This window comes from Schistocerca serialis, chromosome 11 (assembly GCF_023864345.2).
Source record: "Schistocerca serialis cubense isolate TAMUIC-IGC-003099 chromosome 11, iqSchSeri2.2, whole genome shotgun sequence".
Classification (NCBI taxonomy): Eukaryota; Metazoa; Arthropoda; class Insecta; order Orthoptera; family Acrididae; genus Schistocerca; species Schistocerca serialis.
This window is the reverse complement of record NC_064648.1, coordinates 39,546,585-39,566,665: the sequence shown is the minus strand read 5'-3', so window position 1 is coordinate 39,566,665 and position 20,081 is coordinate 39,546,585. Positions and strand designations below refer to the sequence as shown.

General features: G+C 40.5%; 1 protein-coding gene across 2 annotated transcripts in view; it reads right to left on the bottom strand.

The window, feature by feature from the left end:
• Positions 1-737: 737 nt before the first annotated feature.
• LOC126426794 (autophagy-related protein 9A) overlaps positions 738-20,081 on the bottom strand; it is a 151,259-nt gene continuing 131,915 nt past the window's right edge. For both annotated transcript variants that reach the window (XM_050088792.1, XM_050088793.1), the window contains exons 15-16: positions 15,387-15,608; positions 738-5,751 (exon numbers count right to left, since the gene is read on the bottom strand). In XM_050088792.1, the coding sequence (XP_049944749.1) occupies positions 15,393-15,608 (216 nt within the window). In that variant the 3' untranslated portion in view covers positions 738-5,751; positions 15,387-15,392. The remainder of the gene's footprint in view (positions 5,752-15,386; positions 15,609-20,081) is intronic.

The window sequence follows — 20,081 nt, the reverse complement described above, 5'->3', positions numbered from 1 at the left end:
GAATGAGTCCTGCTACGGAATGAAGTGGCACCCCGGACCGTCACTCCCGGTTGTCGGGCCGCGCGGTGGGTGACAGACAGGTCGGTATCCCACCCCTGTCCGGGGCACCTCACTGCGTGGAGTAGAACTGTCTCTAGTAATGTGTCCTGCTTTGAATCAAATCCTGATGACCCGCGAAGACTTGCTCAATTTGTGAACCACTTTCTCCTCTGTACATCATCTGTGTTTTCTGAAATTGGAACCATTTGTTTGTCTCTACAAGTACATCTCATCTACCAGTTTCTGCCTCATTCGGATACTTTCTGTACGTCTCTTTGTTTAGGCTAGAGTGTATTATTAAAAATCAGATGTCAAAATTAAATGAAAACTGCCAGTTTCTCATGTCGTGTGCAAAATACAAAGGATCTAGGCACCTACGAGAATGCCTACGACTGAAAATTGTCGAGAGCATAAACCGCCCACAAAAAGAAGTAAAATTTATGTTTTGCTTCCCGTTCTTGAATAATTGTGCACTGCAACAAACTTTTTTATTCTGGAGAAAACTGTAATTACAGTTAAAATTCGTGTACATCCTGTAGTCGAGAACAATAAAAGTGAGAGCATTGCCCACTGCCGACGCGCGGGACGATTACCGCGGCCCCCCGGAGACTTCGTTTGTATCGGACGGGTTACACAGTCGTGGTCTGGGAAAGTGGGACGGTGTGGAAAGCAATCGTTAAGAAAGTCACACGGGAAAATAAAAACCACACATTTTAATGAACACTTGCCATCTTAAATATATGTACATATAAAACGCCTGCACGTTTGTACTTGCCGGCCGAAGCCTCTCACTTACTAGACGACAGCCTTACGTCTGAGTTTAAAAATACACAGCGTAAGTAAGCGCACACGCACGCTAAAAATATTGAAAAATCTGTTTGTGTACATAAAAGTAGATTAGTCAGTGCCTCGCAGATACTGTGCAGAATTTCATTCGGACACTACACGAACGAAAATTTCTTTACCTGGGTGCTTCGCACAGGCAGCAGTGGCTTTCGAGGATCTTCCAGTTTGAATTTGTGGCCTACTACATTCGCGACATCAATTATCCCCAATACAAACAGTATTACTATTGACAACACATTTAAATTATACCCAATTGCCGTCAGGCAAACACAGAAGACAGAGACGTAAAGTAACTGATCGACCTTTTGACCTTTATTCGTAAATATTGCGAACATTAAGTTGACTTTAAACTGCTCTTAAGAAACACTAGATATTTTAGAATAAGATATTTAAAGTTAAACATGCAAGTCTTTCTTTTGTTTCCTTCACAGACCACTGAAGAAACCTAAGACTGTTATAGGAATGACATTATGTAAGTCTCTAAGGTGCTGTTTGATTATTTTTTAAATTTGTGACTACATTTGTTCAAAGATCTTATTCCAGCACTTCTTGTACGTATGCTGTGGATACAGGAAAATTTTGGATGAAAAGGAATGTTTCATAATTGCAGTATAAAATTACAGGAAATATTTACAGCTTTCTGGTAATAGTAAGAGTTATACATACAACCAAAAATGTAATATTTACAAATAATGTTTAGCCAAGCAGAGAGAGATGCACAGAGTGCCAATGACTGACAACCACCCAAGGAAAACACAAAGTAAAATGACAAAGAGTTGTAGTTGGTCGAAACACTTAACGTAAAAAGGCCACAGTCGCTGTGTTCTTTCTACAAGTATTATTCTCGAAACAAGATATAGCAAAAAATTTCAATATTTTTATGTTTTTCAGTTCGAAGTGTTTGTTCAAAACAGAATTTGGTTCTTTAGCAGCTTCTAGCTCTTCCATGCCTCATGTAAAATAACAGCATTATCTTTAGTTTTATCCAGTACAAATTTTTCACTAAGGTTCGTTTGTGATTCTTTGTCATTCTATTTTCAGTGTTCCTTGGACAGATGTCTATAATTGGCAATCCATGCATCTAGTCCTGTACATCTAAACATTATTTCTTTACATATATTATAATTTTGACATTGTTTTATATATAAATTCTGCTGTTAACAAATAACTCTTAGTATTGTTTGTATTTTTAGGAAAATTTTCAAATATCCTTTTCATCTGAAATTTTCCATTATCCATGACATGTACGGCAGGTGGTGGATATGACTTTTGACTGAAACCAATTGCACATTAAAAAATAAATCAAACAGGGGCTTACAGTATTTAGTGATGTCATTGCTACGATTTATCAAACTAGTCAAACACAGCATTAAGATTTATGTGAAAGATGTTTTAGATGAAACAAAAATGAAACTCAGTTGTGAAGAGTGGGTAAGAGTTGTACATCTACAAAATAAACAGTACTTCACTGTTTGTTTCTTTTGGCCGATTGGTTTAACTGCCGCCCTGCTCCATTTGCTTCTATAAACACATTAAATTTCATTAACTGACACATCACAGACGAAGAGCAGTAATTCATGTATGACCCTTTCTCTATTACTAACTGAAGAACCTCGTGACTACCTGTTTTTGTGAACCATCTGATACTAGAGATCTATTTCGAAACTACAGGACAAAGCCGAAGGTGCATTTAGTGCAGAAACGAGCCCGATATGCTGAAAAATATGCTGTCAGTCGAGTTGTTTGTATGTCTGTGAAGATCCTCTGCAGTGGCAAATAACATGACACGACACGACACGTGAGCTGGAAGCAAAGTGTCGCGCAGCTGCACCTGCCAGATATACCGCAACATAATCGAGTGTAGTGAATGTGAAATTTTGCACAGTACTTTTTCTTTTTTAAAAAAAATCACAGCATTTCAGCCTACAACTACTGCACTACAGCTAGCCGATTAATTATTAAAGTTGCCTCATTTCTTCCACACTCATTATTAAGCATACAGAAAGACTAAGGGGATAGGAACACAAGAGAATATGTACCACACAACTCTCAACGACAAAGTATTAACATCCGCTATTACAAAACATTTCTCTGTTGCCACCTGTAAATGTGAAACACACACGCTCCAGTTATTAATTAAATCTTACAGTGTCATCCACAGAAAAAAATTAAGTTGAGGCAAGTTGGTAATACTACATTGTAAGTATATACACTGAAGACAGTTCAAAACTTAAAGTGGAACAAAATGAAACACAATACAATACAATAATAATGATGATAATAATAATAATAATAATAATAATAATAATAATAAGTCATGTCCATAAAAACAGTCATATGAAAACCCCTTTAAAAACTCTTACATTAGAAACAGTGCACGAGAAAAATTAATCACAGCAAGCTTCCAATACCTTCCTTTCACCGATTTACCACAAATGCCGACCAGAAACGTAAGATTAACAGGTATGTGTACAAACGACACGAAATGAAGTAGCCGCGATTGTGCCAGCCGAAATATTCATTTGTGCATAAAAATATTGCAGCTGTGTACAGGAAGTCAAACATACAAATAGCGCATCACAGGAGAATCACTTTGTAATATCTCAGCGAACATCTTCAGTTCAAAATCTTATCCAATGCTAGGTATTCCAAACACAACTCTGTCACCATTACATCACCGCAGTGGGAAGTGTGGAACTAAGTGCTGTTCAGTAATCTGCAGTGAATAGTTTCTTCAAACTTCGAAGTGCCGCACATATTAGACAGAGCTTTGCAGTGTACATTGTGGCAATGTGATGTACGCACTAGGCACCTATAGCATTAGGCAAAAATATTGCAGTAGTCACATTTGTACAGAGGTGTAAAACTTTCTCGGTGTCCGTGTTGTGTAACATCCGAGCTCAAACTCCAGCTTTCAAAGATGCGCGCCATTTCCTTCATCAGAAGGTGGGACTGACACCACCACCACGTTTCACACAATTCCTTAGCCTTTTATGGCCAGTATTTCAGTGCTCGGTGAATTTTGTAACACCTCGTTTAAGGAGCAAGAGAGCAATTGTCATTTGGGGGACACGGATAAATTGGCAGTAGCAATGATGGTGCCCTAGGGCTAGAGAACCACCAAATTTGTTTCTCCGATACTGTGGTTTCATCTGAAGCCAAACTTTATTGTGCTACGATGAGCAGAGGGGCCATTAAAATTCAAAACAAAAAAAGACAGTTTTAACAGAAAAGAATAAGCATTGATGTTAGCCACATTGTGGGACTGAGTGCTAAATAAAACAAACAGTGCTAGTTCTTCCCCACCCCAAGCTCCTAAATACACAGTCCGCGAGATGCCGCGACCTCGGGGAAGCAGCCGAATTTCACGACCTGACCATTGCACTGGTACTTATAAACAGTTCAACTTGCAGAGTTCAATTAATTTGTAACCAGTATCTCAGCCTCAACCCTCTGATAATATCTCTGACATTATGAGGCAAAATATTAAGCACAAAAATACCAGTAAAATGTTTTTTTTTTGGAGCTTTTCTTTTGTGTTAGGGGAAAGCTGGACACTGAAGAAGAATGAAAGAGACAAAACTGAAACATTCATGATATGAATTTGGAGGAGAATAGTGAAAATAAAATGTATGTGTGAAGTGAGGAACAGTAAATTAATGGAAAGGCTAAAAGAACAAAGAACTCTACTAAACCCAATTGAGAAAAGTAATGCAGACTGGGTGGGGCGACACTGCAAGGAAAAGGGCATTCTCTCGATAGTTATCAGAAGTGCAGCAGAAGGACACGAGAAGATAGAAAGGAGAAGGCTAAAAATGCCTGATGAAGTGAAAGAGGAAGTCTCAGACTACAAAACCACTTACTCTGGGACAGGATCATATGGAGACTGCAATGCTTTCAGGAACGTGTTAATAGGCAGAAAACCTGATGATGATGCTCTGTTTATAGTGCCCAATACCACATTTCACTGAGGTCTCTGTTAAATTTACTGGGTCACATCCAAATTCTTACAACCTTTTTTGTTATAGAGTATGGTGAAGCACAAGATAAGATCTTCATATCCTCAATGGAACAAAAGATCTCCTCTCGTGCTTCATCTTACTGGAAGTCTACAACAACAGACCGATACAAATTCAGATGTGAAGTAATAATTTTAACAGGGAAATCAGCTACAGTGGCACTAGACACGGACCGTACGCAGAACGTCAGAAGTAGAAAGTTTCACAGGAAAGATGTAGTACTGGGTGCGATCAGCCTGTATTGCTTCCATTCTGTAATCCTGACTTGAGGGCACAGGGGAGAAAGATTTACTCCATTCAGTGTCTCTCCAGCTTCCAAGAGAGGAGACAGCAAATATCTCCAGAAGCTCCAGCTCTACCTCGAATGTGCGATACGGACAGAACACCAAGACAATTTTACACGCATTTGCTGGAGAGGAAAACTTTGAAACGACATCTGTACACAGTTTATGTGGGTGTATCTACAGAAAAGAAAATAATAATTATTTGTGTCACCCGTGAGACGAGAAGAGTTTTTCTCGAGACACGGATGGGCAAATAAGCTGGCAGTCGGGATAAAAATTGTCACTCGAAGCTTTACAGTTTTTTAAGTTTCCAAACACGGGTTGTCCCCACTTCTACCACAACTCTGTAATTGGCTCCCACACACCAGTTGCCACCGGTTCGACCCGTCGGGCAGCAGACAGAGAGGTGCCGTCGACCTGCAGACCGCGGCGGCAGTGCGTCCGACAGCACCAAAGCGGGAGGCGGAGGTGTGGAGCACGCCCTGCAGCCACGTAGGGCGGGACCTCCGCAATCTGTGACTTCCGAGGCCTCGGAGGAAGACCGTCTACACGTCCTGCAGTGCCTGAAATGTAGAATAACTTCATGTACAGGGGAGAGGAGACGGAGGGAGGTGGGCTGGGAGGGGGGGGGGGGGGGTTATCATGGGGAGCATGAGCCCATCACAAAAAATGTACACAGAATGTTTCTCAAAGTCATTTAATACGGGCAGTAATGGTAAACGTAGAAGTGGAAAGCTGTTTGCTGAGGAAATAGCAGGCAAATGATGCGAGCAGCTTTCGGTAGCAAATGAGAACGTCAGTAAGTACGAGATGGGGCAAATAAAAGTGGCCCAGATGAGTGGATACGACTGGCAGCATTAACGGAAGAGGAAAAAACCTACAGATACTCCCGACACTGTGGAACGACTGCCCGTACGACTCCTGACAGAGTCGTTAGCAGGGGTCAGTCTGGTAGTGGCCCTAGCTGGCCACTCCGGTCACCCGATCTGTCAGTGTGCGATTACTTCGTGTGGGGAGCTCCGAGTCCGAGGTGTATCGCAATGACACTCGTAGCCTTCCCACAACTGCAGCAGAACATTTCAGATGAGACTCTAGCGATACCAGCAGTTCAGTTACGATCTAGCTTCGGCAACTTGCTGACCAGAGCCCAAAAGTGCCAACTTTCAACATCCGCTACAGTCAGGGTAGTACTGTATATCTTTTCTTCTGCCATGTTTCTTTGTATCCGGAAGTTTGTTCTCGGGGTCACTTTCATTTGCCCCACCACGCATATGGGCAATGCATTTGGGGGGGGGGTTAACTTATGAAAAGTCACATAAAATGATAAAGCATGAAGATAACATGACTAATAAATGTATGGAACAAAATATTACTGCAGAAGTATGAACTAAAAGAAAATAAACAGGATAATTAGTACGAATAAAATGAGTAAGAATACATCCGATATATGGGACAAAGAAAATATGTGACTCGATAAATTACATGCTTTAGATTTAACAGACAATAGTGGTGAGAATCAGAGGCAGTGACAATATTCAAAACAAAGTTTCAAGTAAAAATGCTAAATTAAAGACAAATATTTCTGTTGTTAAATAAACCATACCAAATGTAGACTTACTTGTTGTTTAAAGTAACAATAACGTAACATAACATAACACGCATTAAAAAACAAATGCCACACTATACAAAACAGTACCAAAGAAGAACAAAAATGAACGGGAAGATTTGTACGTCAAAAGTATCTGTTGGGAGAAAAAAAGGGGAGTTTCACGATGTTGAGTCTGTCTTGTAATGACAAATTTCTATTTAATGTTACCGGTACTGGACATCATTACTATTTGTGTAAGCATACGAGAAACGCTGGGAATGTCAATGTGAGGAAATGTGTGTATGTATGGCCAAAGCTGTAGGTAGTATGTTTACATTATAAGGTTACAAAGAAAAGTGTTAAAAGGAAATGTCAGTGTGTCACTGCTGCATTTTGTGAAATTGTTTCGCAGTGAAATGCAGAGGTATTACACACAATCAAATTATGTCCTCGGTAACAACAGATTGCGCAGATGGCAACGGTAAGGCAAATTGGCGCCGCGAGCTGTGTAGTATGTGGTACTGTTTCCCTGTTCTTTGTTCTTATGTGCTTCATCGTTCTCCTTCTCTTCTGTGTGCCTTTTTCTGCCACTCTGTCCCCACTCTGATAAGTAGTAAGTGTTGACATGCTAAAATTTATTGAAAATAACCTCACAATAACATGGAGAATTTAAACCTCACAATAACATGGAGAATTTATTTACAAGTATTGCTGAAAAGCAAAAATTCTTCTTGTTCTTATGAAATGGAAGCTGTAATTAATTGTTTCTAATTTGAGAATACTTCACAAAGTAATGACAGTATATTTTGTATTTCTGTTCTGTCAGGGGTCAAAGGTGTTTATATGTTTGAATAGCGACTGAATTTAGGAAATTATTATGCTTTATCAATGACATTAAGGTATATATGGGAAATACTATGAGTTGTTTAAAAGAATGTGGATATGTTCATAGTTCAGGAATTGGAGGCAGCAAGTGAAGCTTGTTCATTTATTGTCATATTGTAGGGCTGTAGCCACCAAATGTAATACGATTATTAATGGGGAAACTGAAGCATTACTAATAATGTTGCGAGTAGACAACTTGCAACGGGAATTTCAAGTATTTTGACGACTTTGTTATTTCGATTACACACTGAAATGAAAGGTGATTCGAGAAAGGAGGTTGTGTACAAGACCAGGCAAGTAATGAAATTTTGAGACCTACGTTTTATATGAGAACTGTTTGAGTAAACTGGAATAATGTTGAAAATGCTTACAATAAGAAGGCGAAAGTTTGTAATACATACTACACAGTTATGACAATGGTATGAAAAGGATAGTTGCTACTCACCATATAGTGGAGATGCTGAGCCGCTGATAGACACAATAGAAAGACTGTCAGTAAGTAAGCTTTTGGCCTTATGAAATGAATATGAATACCCTGCGTTCAGAATGATTTTTATAATGGGAGTCTGATGATGATGATGATGATGATGATGATGATGATCATGAATGTTGATATGAAGTATATATAATATTGAAGTATGGTGGTGATACAGATGACGATCGTGGTGGTGGTGATGGTGATACCAGTGTTAGTATTCTTGATTCTGAATTGTGGTAGTTCACATTAATTATGTCAAGTGATATGTATTTACAGCAATGCTTGAGATAAGTTTGTGATCTGACTGTATGTCACATGATTATAAGAAGTGCCTCTGGGATGAAGTAATTACACTCATGCTCATATATTAAGGATAATGATGATACATGATGAGACAACACTCTGGTGGGCAGTTTGCGGGTTTAAATCACCTCGGGGTATGACCGTGCATTGCATTTGACCTGCGGTCGTCACACGGTGGTGCTGGCAGCAGTCCACGTACGCAGAGGTGTGTTGGTGCATATCAGAGTACAGAGCAGTGAGTAAGTGTGCAGACATTTTCAGACGTGCTAATGGTGACTGTGTGTGTAAAATGGCTGAAAGAACACATATTGATGACGTTATGACGGGCAGAATACTTTGGGGACTGGAGGCCGGTCAAACACAGCAGGTCGTGGCGTGGGCCCTCCGTGTGCCACAAAGTGTGATCTCAAGATTATGGCAACGATTCCAGCAGACAGGAAACGTGTCCAGGCACTACAGTACAGGACGTCCACAGTGTACAACACCACAAGAAGACCGATATCTCACCGTCAGTGCCCGCAGACGGTCACGGAGTACTGCAGGTAGCCTCGCTCGGGACCTTACTGCAGCCACTGGGACAGTTGTCTCCAGACACACAGTTTACAGATGACTGAACAGGCACGGTTTATTTGCCCGGAGACCTGCGAGGTGCATTCCGCTGAGCCCTGGTCACAGGAGAGCCCGTAAAGCCTGGTGTCAAGAACAAAGTACACTGTCATTGGAACAGTGGTCCCAGGTTATGTTCACGGACAAGTCCAGGTATAGTTTTAACAGCGATTCTCGCTGTTTTTTCATCTGGGGTGAACCAGGAACCAGATACTGACCCCTTAATGTCCTCGAAAGGGACCTGTACGGAGGTTGTGGTGTGTAGGGTGGGATTATGATTGGTGCACATACACCCCTGCATGTCTTTGAGAGAGGAACTGTAATAGGTCAGGTGTATCAGGACATCATTTTGCACCAGTATGTCTGCCTTTACAGGGGTGCAGTGGGTACCACCTTCCTCCTGACGGATGATAACGCACGGCCCCACCGAGCTGCCATCGTGGAGGAGTACCTCGAAACAGAATGGAGTGGCCTGCCTGTTCTCCAGACCTAGACCCCATCGACCACGTCTGGGATGCTCTCGGTCGACGTGTCGCTGCACGTCTTCAAACCCCTACGACACTTCAGGAGCTCCAAGAGGCACTGGCGCAAGAATGGGAGGCTATACCCCAGCAGCAGCTCGACCACTTGATCCAGAGTATGCCAAACTGTTGTGCAGCCTGTGTAAGTGTACACGGTGATCATATCCCGTATTGATGTCGGGGTACATGCGCATGAAAAAAAACAGTGGCGTTTTGTAGTACATGTTTTGGGATGGTTTTCTCAACTTATCACCAATACAGTGGACGTACAGATCTGTGTCGTGTGTGTTCCCTCTGCGGCTGTGCTATTAGTGCCAGTTTTGTCTAGTGCCACGTTGTGTGGCACCACATTCTGCCATTATCCTTAATTTATGAGCTTGAGTATATATAACTGTATGAATATGCATATTACTGGAATTAATTTTTTTTTGCATACTATTTATAAAATCTATTTTTCATGCTTTTAAAATAATGTGAAGATGTATAGAGAAGTATACGTATGAAGTATGTTCAAAAACTAATGCAAGATTTTTGTGAAAGCAGGTTAGTTTTATTCAGGGTTCCAATACACCATATAATTCCCCAGTCTTTCGACTATGAGAACCTATCTTGCAACACAATCTCCATTCAAAGCAATGGCCTTACACCACCTTACCGGGAGAGCCTTTACGCCTGCACAGTACTACTCTACTTGTCGACGTCTGAGCCAATATCTCGCTGCACTAATAACCTCCTCCGCTTCCCGCAGAGTGCATCCTTCTCTGACCCAAACAGATGGAAGTCAGAAGATGAGAGATTTGGGCCGTAGGGTGGCCGGGAGGGACAGTACAATTAATTACTGTGAGCTGCTCTCAGTTGCACGAACGTGTGCGAGGCCTCGCGTCGTTACGGAGAAGGAGAAGTTTGTCTGCATTTTTATGGTGACAAACGCATTGCAAGAGTCAAAGCTGCGTGCGGCTGGCGAGAGAGCAGCAGATCTGACAGATTAGCGTGACCTCGCCGTGGCAATGACAGGTGCCTCACCCGACGACTCACCGTGCTCTCCTTCACTGTCAGCTCTCCACAGACACTCTGCGAGTGCCCACGAATGTCGGCGATGCGCCGGTTTTTTGCAAAAAGAAGCTCAATGACAGCTCTCTGCTCGGAAAGCAACTCCGTTACAGATGTCACTTTGGAGGCAACGTATAGTGCCACTAGCTCTTGGAACTATGTGAAACTAAGGGCGAAGTAGGAACATTCCAAGATGTCCCATAGCAAATTCTGAATTTTTTCAATTGAAACTGGCCGAGGGGGGGCCAACTGTGTGAAGGTTCTTGACACAGGTACATTTTGGATGTTAAGTAATGACAAAGTGGACAAAGGTTAGTTTAACTGCTATGTGAAGCAGATATCCCAGGTACTGGCGTCTGGTTACAAAATTTATGAACATAGTGCAACTGATCTGAACATAAAAAGTTTTCTTATATTAATGTGGATACACCAGGGAACTATCTTAAATCACCCAGCAAAGTCACATATGGTATTTCTAGATGAGTAGATGTGGAATAGTCCACAACATTCAAGATTTACTGGAAGTAGCAAAATCACTGCTTCCAGTACTGAGGAATTTTGAGTCTACATTTGGTATGATTTTACTATGATACATTGCCTGTTTAAGTGTGAGAAGTTTATTTTTGTGATTATTTGTTATGTGTGTTTATGCTAACAAGTGTGCTGACCCCATTTTGAGTTTTGAAGGGGAATAAAATAGCGGACAGTTGTGTTTGGGCGGTGTATTGAGTAGTTCAGTAAAATTCTGTTTCCTCTACATATCAAATATTCCATTACAGTGTCTACTTAGATATACGTGGTTAGGTACTGAGGATTTAGCAAAGTGCTTGAGCCTACTCTTTGGGTTGTGTACAGAGTTTTCCTGCGATTTTGACTACGTACGACGCAGGGCGGCTATTTCACTGTAATTTACATATTTCTCTGTCAGCACGTATACGCTGAGGGGGCGAGGGGGAAGTACAAAAAACCACGTTTTGGAAAGATCTTTGACGTACTGCAACATGTACGCTGCATATTTTCATATTATGAAAGTACATATTCGAATTCCACCAAACACAGCACGTTAGTGTCGAAAGTATTGAAACTGAGATTGCGGTGGGCTTTTGTAAGCCAACCATAGCTCATGTCACATGATCTCTCAAGTTGATTACAGCACATATTCAGAGCATAGGACACGTGACTAGTCAGCCAATAGCAACATCACTGTTAAGCAGCGCGAACACACAAATAGGAAAAATTAATGGTTTACATTAATATACATAGTACAGCTACAAGAAAAGCTAAGCTTAATACGTCAGTCAAATGTGCCAGCAAAATTTTAAATAATGACATAAATGTCTGGTCTTCTGGGCTCAAAATTCTTCTATGTGGCTTGCCCTCACCTTGTTAAGCTTTAAATTGGAATCAAATGCTCTACGATTTCAGAAATTGAGAGCACATTCGCACACGTAATGTAACTCATCTTGCGTGAAATGAAATCTACTTTGACAGTAACACTTTTCAAAACACCATTCACAACATTTTTCTGTGACCGGTTAGAATTCTTTTCAGCAATTGTCAGAGAGCACCAGAAAACGGTGTTGCTGTGCATGCGCAGCTACGATGACATGTATGTTTGAACGTATATAGCATTAAGAGCTCTAAATTACATCATAAATGAAAAAGGACATCAGAGGATACACCAAGAGCATCAAAATTTCGTAAACCAAACTAAAATGCATAATTTGGCTGAAAGTGCACATTCGTATGTCCAGATTCAGGCCCAAACATGATATTAAGATTTTCAGTGTGGTTTTCAGGATGCAAGTTTTCTTGGAGTGCCAGTACAGTATTATTTCACGTTTGGTTCTTTTTTATGGCATAATGCCATACATACCAGAAGATAAAAATGTGCACTCTGAATTCAGCAAACAGTTCACACTAACCATTAGTATTTCAAACAAACTGACTGTCTCTGGACAAAAGATGAATACAAGCCAAATTTCTTTAGGAAATTCACAAAAACAACTTCATTGTTCTACAAGGCAATTAAGGCCCCACTGCCAAAAACCTGGAGATAAAATAAAATAAGAAAACTGAAACTATATCTTATTTTAGCCTTCCATGACTATGTGAATGTATTTTAATTCACTTGCTAGCTCCGGGCTACAGGAATCCATTTTGTTTTCATTTGATGTGAGAGCTGTAAACAAAGAGGAAAAAGCAAAATCATTAAATGTAAACACGGGTTATGTGGAGAGTACCCCCTACCCACTACAACTCAGACTGCTCTGCGCACACGCAAATCTGGCAGCTTAGGCGCGACAGAAAAATTTTCCCGGGTAGCATCTGGCTGCTTGTTGCTACTGCTGATAACGGCTAACAGCCACACTTCACGCAGCCAGATGCGAGAGAAGGTACTGCTCACACGTGACTCAACAGCGCACGTGTGTGCGACCCGCTGCCAACTGCTCAAACGAACGTAATCTAAACCGTTCTGACATCACGCTCATTGGAAACTGTTTATTGTTAAGAAGTAGTGCATAGTGTTCTTCCTATAACCTTTGACACATTTTGCTGTTGGCAGATGCTTGTCCATGCATTGTGTTGTAAATAGCCATTCCCTTTGTTACTTAAGTTTTATTTTGGTTTTTTCCCTCGTTTATGTTTTATTGATGCAGTATTATTCTGCAGTAGCGGGCTAAAGTATCTTCCAGAGTATCAGTTTTTACCAGTCAAAACTACAAAAACTAGAAAGTATAGAACAACGAAAAATTCCCAGTTTTCTATCAGATGAAAAAAATTCCCGGCTTCTTCCCAGATTTCCCGGGGAGTATACACCCTGTCTGTGTTCCGTTATTGGGGTTTACAGTGCGAGACAAGTGGTGTCCAAGTTTGTTGTTTGCGGAGAAAGATATTTTTATATTGGTATTTCTAAATACGATAGAAATTTTTGAATTTTTTGTGATGCGATTCCAAAGTAGGAATTGTTCGTGAAAATTTATAAGTCAACAGCTTCTTTTTTGTAGTGCTTCTTTTATTGATGTCGGTCTGTATTTTGTTGGGCAGTTTGTCAATCGACTTTTGGAAAAATATAGTCTTCACAATTCTGGAGAAACAGGCCAGACAAGCACGAAAGCTGTTGTTCGATCAGGTTAACGACTTTTGCATAAAGCATACTGACACGAATAAATAACACACAGATAAATTGTAAAGGTAACTAAGTATTGGTAAATGAAGATCAGTTTAGTTTTAGGAAAGGTAAAAGCGCCAGGGAGGTAGTTCTGATGTCGCCAACAATAAAACAAACAAGGCTCACGAAAAATCGCAACACATTCACAGGATGTGTCGCAACCTCGAAAAAAGCATTTGACAATGTAAACTGGTGCAACTGTTCAAAATTCTCAGAAAAATGTAAGCAAGCTGTAGGGAAAGGTGGTTAATATAAGGTGTGTGTTCAAGTCATAACATGTGATTTTTTCCCTCACAAGCTAATCATAAAAAAAAAAAACTTGTGTCTCTTCTATAGGCAATCTCTCTGCAGTCTTACACATTTTTGACGATGATGATGCTGTAATTCTGTAGTCACACAGGAAAATTGTATCCACATCTCATCCACCGTCACCCTCGACAAATAGGGAGTTCCATTCCTGCCGTCGTCATGCGTCAACATTGCACGACAAAATGTCAGATGCGAAGCCTTGTCGTCTGCAGTGCCCAGCTGGAGGACATTTTTCGTCATTTTAAGTATCAAAAACTGACCTCATTTTACCGCTAGAGTTCAGCGCGCTATACAATGCCGCAGACTCGTCACAAACTCTCAACAAGTGCACACGTATTTTAAAACAAACTGCATATTTATATCTGTTTCCAGTATTTAGGAGGAGTAATTGAAGATGGTATAGCTCGGATGCACCTTGTACAATAATTGAAACAACTGAGAGGGAACAATAAGAATGGAAGACCGAGAATGAAGTGCTCAGATAAAAGAGGGTAGAAGACACGAATGCATTTTGCTCCTACTGTTCAATCTACACGTCAAAGAAGCAACTGTGGAACTAAAAGGCAGGTTTGAGAATGTGATTAAAATTCATGGTGAAAGGTTATCTCAGATAATATTCACTGATGTCATTGTTGTCCTCAGTGAAAGCGAAGAAGAATTACGAGACCTGTTGAACGGAATGAACTTTCTGACAAGTACAGAATACGGACAGAGTAAATTGAAGGCAGACCGAAGTAATGAGGAGAAGCAGAAGCGGATTAGTGATAAATTTAACATCAAAATTGGGGAATACGAAGTTATAGAATTCTGCTACATCAGAAATAAATAACACAGGACTACGAATGTACGAGAAAATAAAAAGTGGACTAGCACAGGCAAAGAGGACATTCCTGGCAAAAAGAGGCCTATCAGCATAAAACAGAGGGCTTAATTTGAGGAAGAAATATCTGATGATGTACGTGTGGAAGTGAATTACTGACTGTGTGAAAACCAGGAAAGTGAACTGAAGAGAAGGTGTGATGCTATAGAAGGATTTTGAAAATTAGGTGGACTGATATGGTAAGGAAGCAGGAGATACTCTGTAGAATTGGTGAAGCAAAGACCACGTGGAAATACGGAAAAGAAGAAACAAAATGATGATAGGACTTGTGTTAAGACATCAAGAAATAATTTCAATGGTGTTAGAGGGAGTTGTAGAAGACGTTCGGTGCGAGTGCTATTCTGAGGCGAGGACCTCGGCACGGAAGAGGAAGCCGGTGGCGGGAAACTGGTGACGTTTGCCATACCCGGTACTACGAAGGAGGTCCGTGGCCGTGGAGGTGCCCGCGACTGCCCGGGTCCAGCAGCGGGGTGGTCTCGACGCTGCGTGGGGAGTGCGTCGTCCAGAGGTCGGGCGCGCTGCTCTGCTGGTAACCTTCTCCGGCCCCCACCCCCACCGTGCCGGAGGCCGGTCCCCCACCTCCACCGCCGACACCGACTGCCGCCTCTAGTCGACCTCCCTGGTGCACCTGCGGGCATACGAATGAACACTACACTGGTCCGTTTGTAAGAAGTGCTCTTCGATACTCATTTAGAACGCTTGACGGCAATTTTTGTGTTACTCTACGACCTCTGTATACAGTCACATTTGTTTATTACAATCACTGTTTGTTTTCCAAGGGTTTTGTCAAGTAAGTGCGAGAATCGAGTTTATCAAACTGAACCTCAATTTCGAAGCAGCTCTCTCTATTCGCGTGTCGTGTGGGAAAGTATTCCGACACTAATTGAAATGGCCACCGGTGCAGACAGAGCATTTCTCACACTGAGCTTAGCACTGTGTGAAAGGGGAAAAAGAAAACGAAATGCTGGGCCAGGGAACAGCTAAAATTGAAAGATAAATATAACCAGGAAACTCTGCTTAAGAAAATATTACATTCATACCTGATTACATAAACTTTCTCTAAATGAACTCTTAATAACTTTTACTGTTACATAATAAATCGCGCAAATCTGAAGGCTGTCAGTTCGACTAAATATGTAGAGATTACTATTACTACAACTTAAATTGGAATTGTCGCACTGGAAGCGTTGTAGGGGAGGCGAATAAATGACTGTTTTATTGGCAGAACACTTAGATCATACAACTTGGCTACTAAAAGGACTGCCTACTCTACACTTGTCCGTCTTCTTCTATAATATTCCCATGCAGTATGGGATCCTTACCAGATAGGATTGATAGAGGAGATCAAAGAAAGTTCATAGAAGGGGAGCTTATTTTGTATTATCATGAAATAGGGGAGAGAGAGTTACAGGGGCTAGGTTGGCTATCATCAAACCAGAGCCATATTTCAGTGCGGCACGATCTTTTTGTGAAATTTTGATCACTAACTTCCTCCTACGAATGTGAAAGTATTTTGCTGATGTCCACCTACATAGGAAGAAATCATCATCGTAATCAAAGAAGAGAAATCAGAGCTCACACAGAAAGATTTAAGTGTTCCTTTTTCCCCGTGCTGACAGAGAATGGAATGGCAGAAAAAATAGACTGAAAGTGGCCCGATGAACTTAAACGTTAATTGCAGAGAAGTCATGTAGATATAAATGAACTTGTTAGTATTACTTTATCCTAACATTGAGAAAGAAGACACAGTTATGCAAAAATTTATTCTAGTTTTCTCAACAATTACAACTTTGAGATTTATGTCTACTGCAGCAGATCTCAAATATGAGTGACATTATGGAAACATATGACGCAATAAATGAGGTATTAAAAGAGCTGCTCTCTCGCTTGAACATAATGTGTAGAATATTCCATATTTTTTCTTTGTTTTGAATCGGAAAAAATCAGACACATGTAGTATTTGATTTTTGTCCATTTAATCCTTTGATCTTAGTTTGCACAATTGTGGAAACTCACGACACAAAGAGGTACACTGAAATAAATTTTCTTCCATACTCAAGATATAACATTCATCCTGTCGTTATTTTCTAAGTCTGGCAAGCCAAATAGGAAAAAAAAGAAAGTTTTAGAGAATCCTGCTGGACATCAAGAAAAATGCCATACATGCATGACTCTGAAAAGGAGAACAGGGGGATAAACTTTTAAAAAAGGCCTATTCAACTTTGATGTAATCAGTAACACTCAGCTTATAAAATTTTGCATCTTTTCACAGTAATAGATTTGTCGTATTACTTTCATGACTCGTATTTTTTATTGAGATTTGGCTTAACTGAAGTTGAACAAAATCTGTTTCGAACGCTACCTTTTTTGTGGGCTCATTAAGTAAAGCGTAGTCCAAAACCAATGTATGATTAGATGAACGTGGGAAACTTCCCAAAACAATTCTCAACTTCACCAACAGAATCAACTTTACGCACCCAGTACAACACCGAGGTAATGCTCATCTCTCCAAATTGTAACACTATTGCGCAACTTTCCACTGCCTAAAATATCAGATGGAGTTACTTCTGTGACGGCTTACACAGGCAATCGACCGTACAAATGTCACATCTTTTTCCCGTGTCTTCTAGCACAGAAAAGGGTTCTATTTTTGAAGTCCAGCTACTTTGAAGCCTTTTGCGCGTAAAAAGCTTTACTTCAGTTCTTTGACAGATCTCAAATTTTAAAATTATGTTGAAAGGAAGCATAATTTTCCTTAAAAAAAGGAGAGAGAGAATTTAAAAAAAATCCCGGAGGTGAGTTCTCGAGCAGTCTCTCATGAAATTCACTTTTGTATTGAAAAGTGTGAAGTATGCTGGCATGCAAGGGGTATGCTGCAACTGGGGAAATACTAGTTTGTTTCTTTCCTGCCTGTTTAGCTGGTAAATTGTCTCATCTTCTCCAAAAAATCTTCTAACCCCATGTTGGATGATGCTTTATTGTTAGATTCTTCTGCATGAAAGACGAGATTAAGACAAATTAAACAGAAGCAGATGGTAATTACAGCAGCGGTGTCTGTAGCAGCAATATTAGTGACAAAAAATTGGAGATGACTGCAGAGTATCTGAATATTAATCTTCTTCAGACTGTTTCCAGTCGGATATTTCTCCATCCTATCCATAATTGTCGAATTCTTCCTCTCGAGCTTCCAGAATTTCTCACTCGTTTAAGAAACGTGACACTTGTAGCAGAGTTACAGCAAACTGCGGGACGTAACAGGCGCATCATTCACATAAACATGACATCATTAAAAATTTAACTCAAAATTCACTTTGCCTGTCCTGTATTAGTACACAGTGCACATAGCTAGAATTGACCATAAATGAACGGAAACTCTAAGAAGATCCACGTCGGTCATTCAGTCTATCGTCTTCAGCTGAAAGTTTGTCAGAACAGTGTGCACTGATGAAGATTGTACTCGTTTGTCGAGAATATAAATTAACAAAATAGTAATGACGTGTACATTTACCCCACGTTTACATTTTTTCCTGTCAATTCCACGGACTGGACGAGTTACTTTGCCTTTACTAGTGCTGTGCATTAGTAGAGCAGAGGCAAAGTCATTTTTGTGTTATATTTTTGATAATGTCACGTTTACATGAATGTTCACGGTGATAGGTTTCTAAATAGTTTTGAGATGCTATTTAGATGCTATTTGAAACAGACATAGTGCACATAGTTTTCTGCAAAGTGAGCTAGATGGGCAGGGGGCACTTCCCACCTGCTAAAATTGGGGTGCAGCCTTTTTATTCGTTACTGAATGATCACGAATTTCTAGCAGCGATTGTCTGCGACTCTGCTAAACTGCAAACTAACGTGATGAGAAATATTGCAACTTTAGCAACCTCAAAGTATTTCAGGCTTTCTCTGTTGTTGCTGTGTTCTCAGAAAATAGAGACAATTCCTCGGTGCGACTGCAGTTTCAGTGCCGTTCTGCAGTAGAGATGGATACGAACTTTTGCAGAACCGTGCCAAAACTGTATCTTTAGTCTTTTTCTATTGCTGCCCCACTCGTCTCTTATGAAACACCAGAAAGAAGCAGGTCTAATACGATGCCCTCCCCAATCCCCCCTCTCCCCCCCCCCCCCCCCCCCCCAGTTCACCATTTGCGTATGGAGAAAGTATACCAATGATGGTTTGTCTTTCATGTTTCACACAGCAGAGCTGCTGTTGTATGTTTGAAAGAATGCAGTCGTGCTGCATTGTAGGTCTGCACATCTATTTCCCCATGTTCATCTCATCATACATTTTTCTGGGCTATTCTTTAGTTAATAAACCAAAAAATAAAATTAAAAAAACATGTAGCTTTCAAAAAAGATTTTAAAAGTTTATTCCCTGGTTCTTCACTTTCAAATATATTAATGTGACATTTGACTCAGTACCACACCTATGCTTATTGTCAAAAGTATTATCCTACGGGGTCTCAAGTGAAATTTTGTGACTGAATTCAGAACGTTTCGCTAGGGAGGAAACAGCATGTTATCACAGATGCAGAGCCACTGTCAAATGTAGAGGTAACTTCAGGTGTGCCCCAGGGAAGTGTGTTGGGAACCTTGCTGTTCATGTTCCATGTTAATGACCTTGCAGTCAAAATTAATAATAGCCTCAGACTTTTTGCAGATGAAGCAGTTATCCATAATGAAGTACTATTGGAAAGAAGCTGCATAAATGTTCAGCCATATTTTGATAAGATTTCAAAGTGATGCAGAGATTGACAACTTGCTTTAAATGTTCAGACATGTAAAATTGTGTGCTCCCAAAAAAACGTATTATCCTATGACTACAGTATCAATGAGTCCCTGTTGGAATCGGAAAACTCATACAAATATCTGGGTGTAAAGTGGGTGGTAAACTCCAGTTACCAGATTAAGAAAGACAGGTTTGTTTAATTCATAGGGCAGTGTCAAAGAAATACTGAAGGAACTGAACTGAAGACTCTGAGATAGACATAAACTATCCCAAGAAAATCTATTAACAAAGTTTCAAGAACCAGCTTTAAAAGATTACTCTATGTATATACTAGAGTCCCCTAAGCATCACTCACATAGGGATCGTGAGGGCA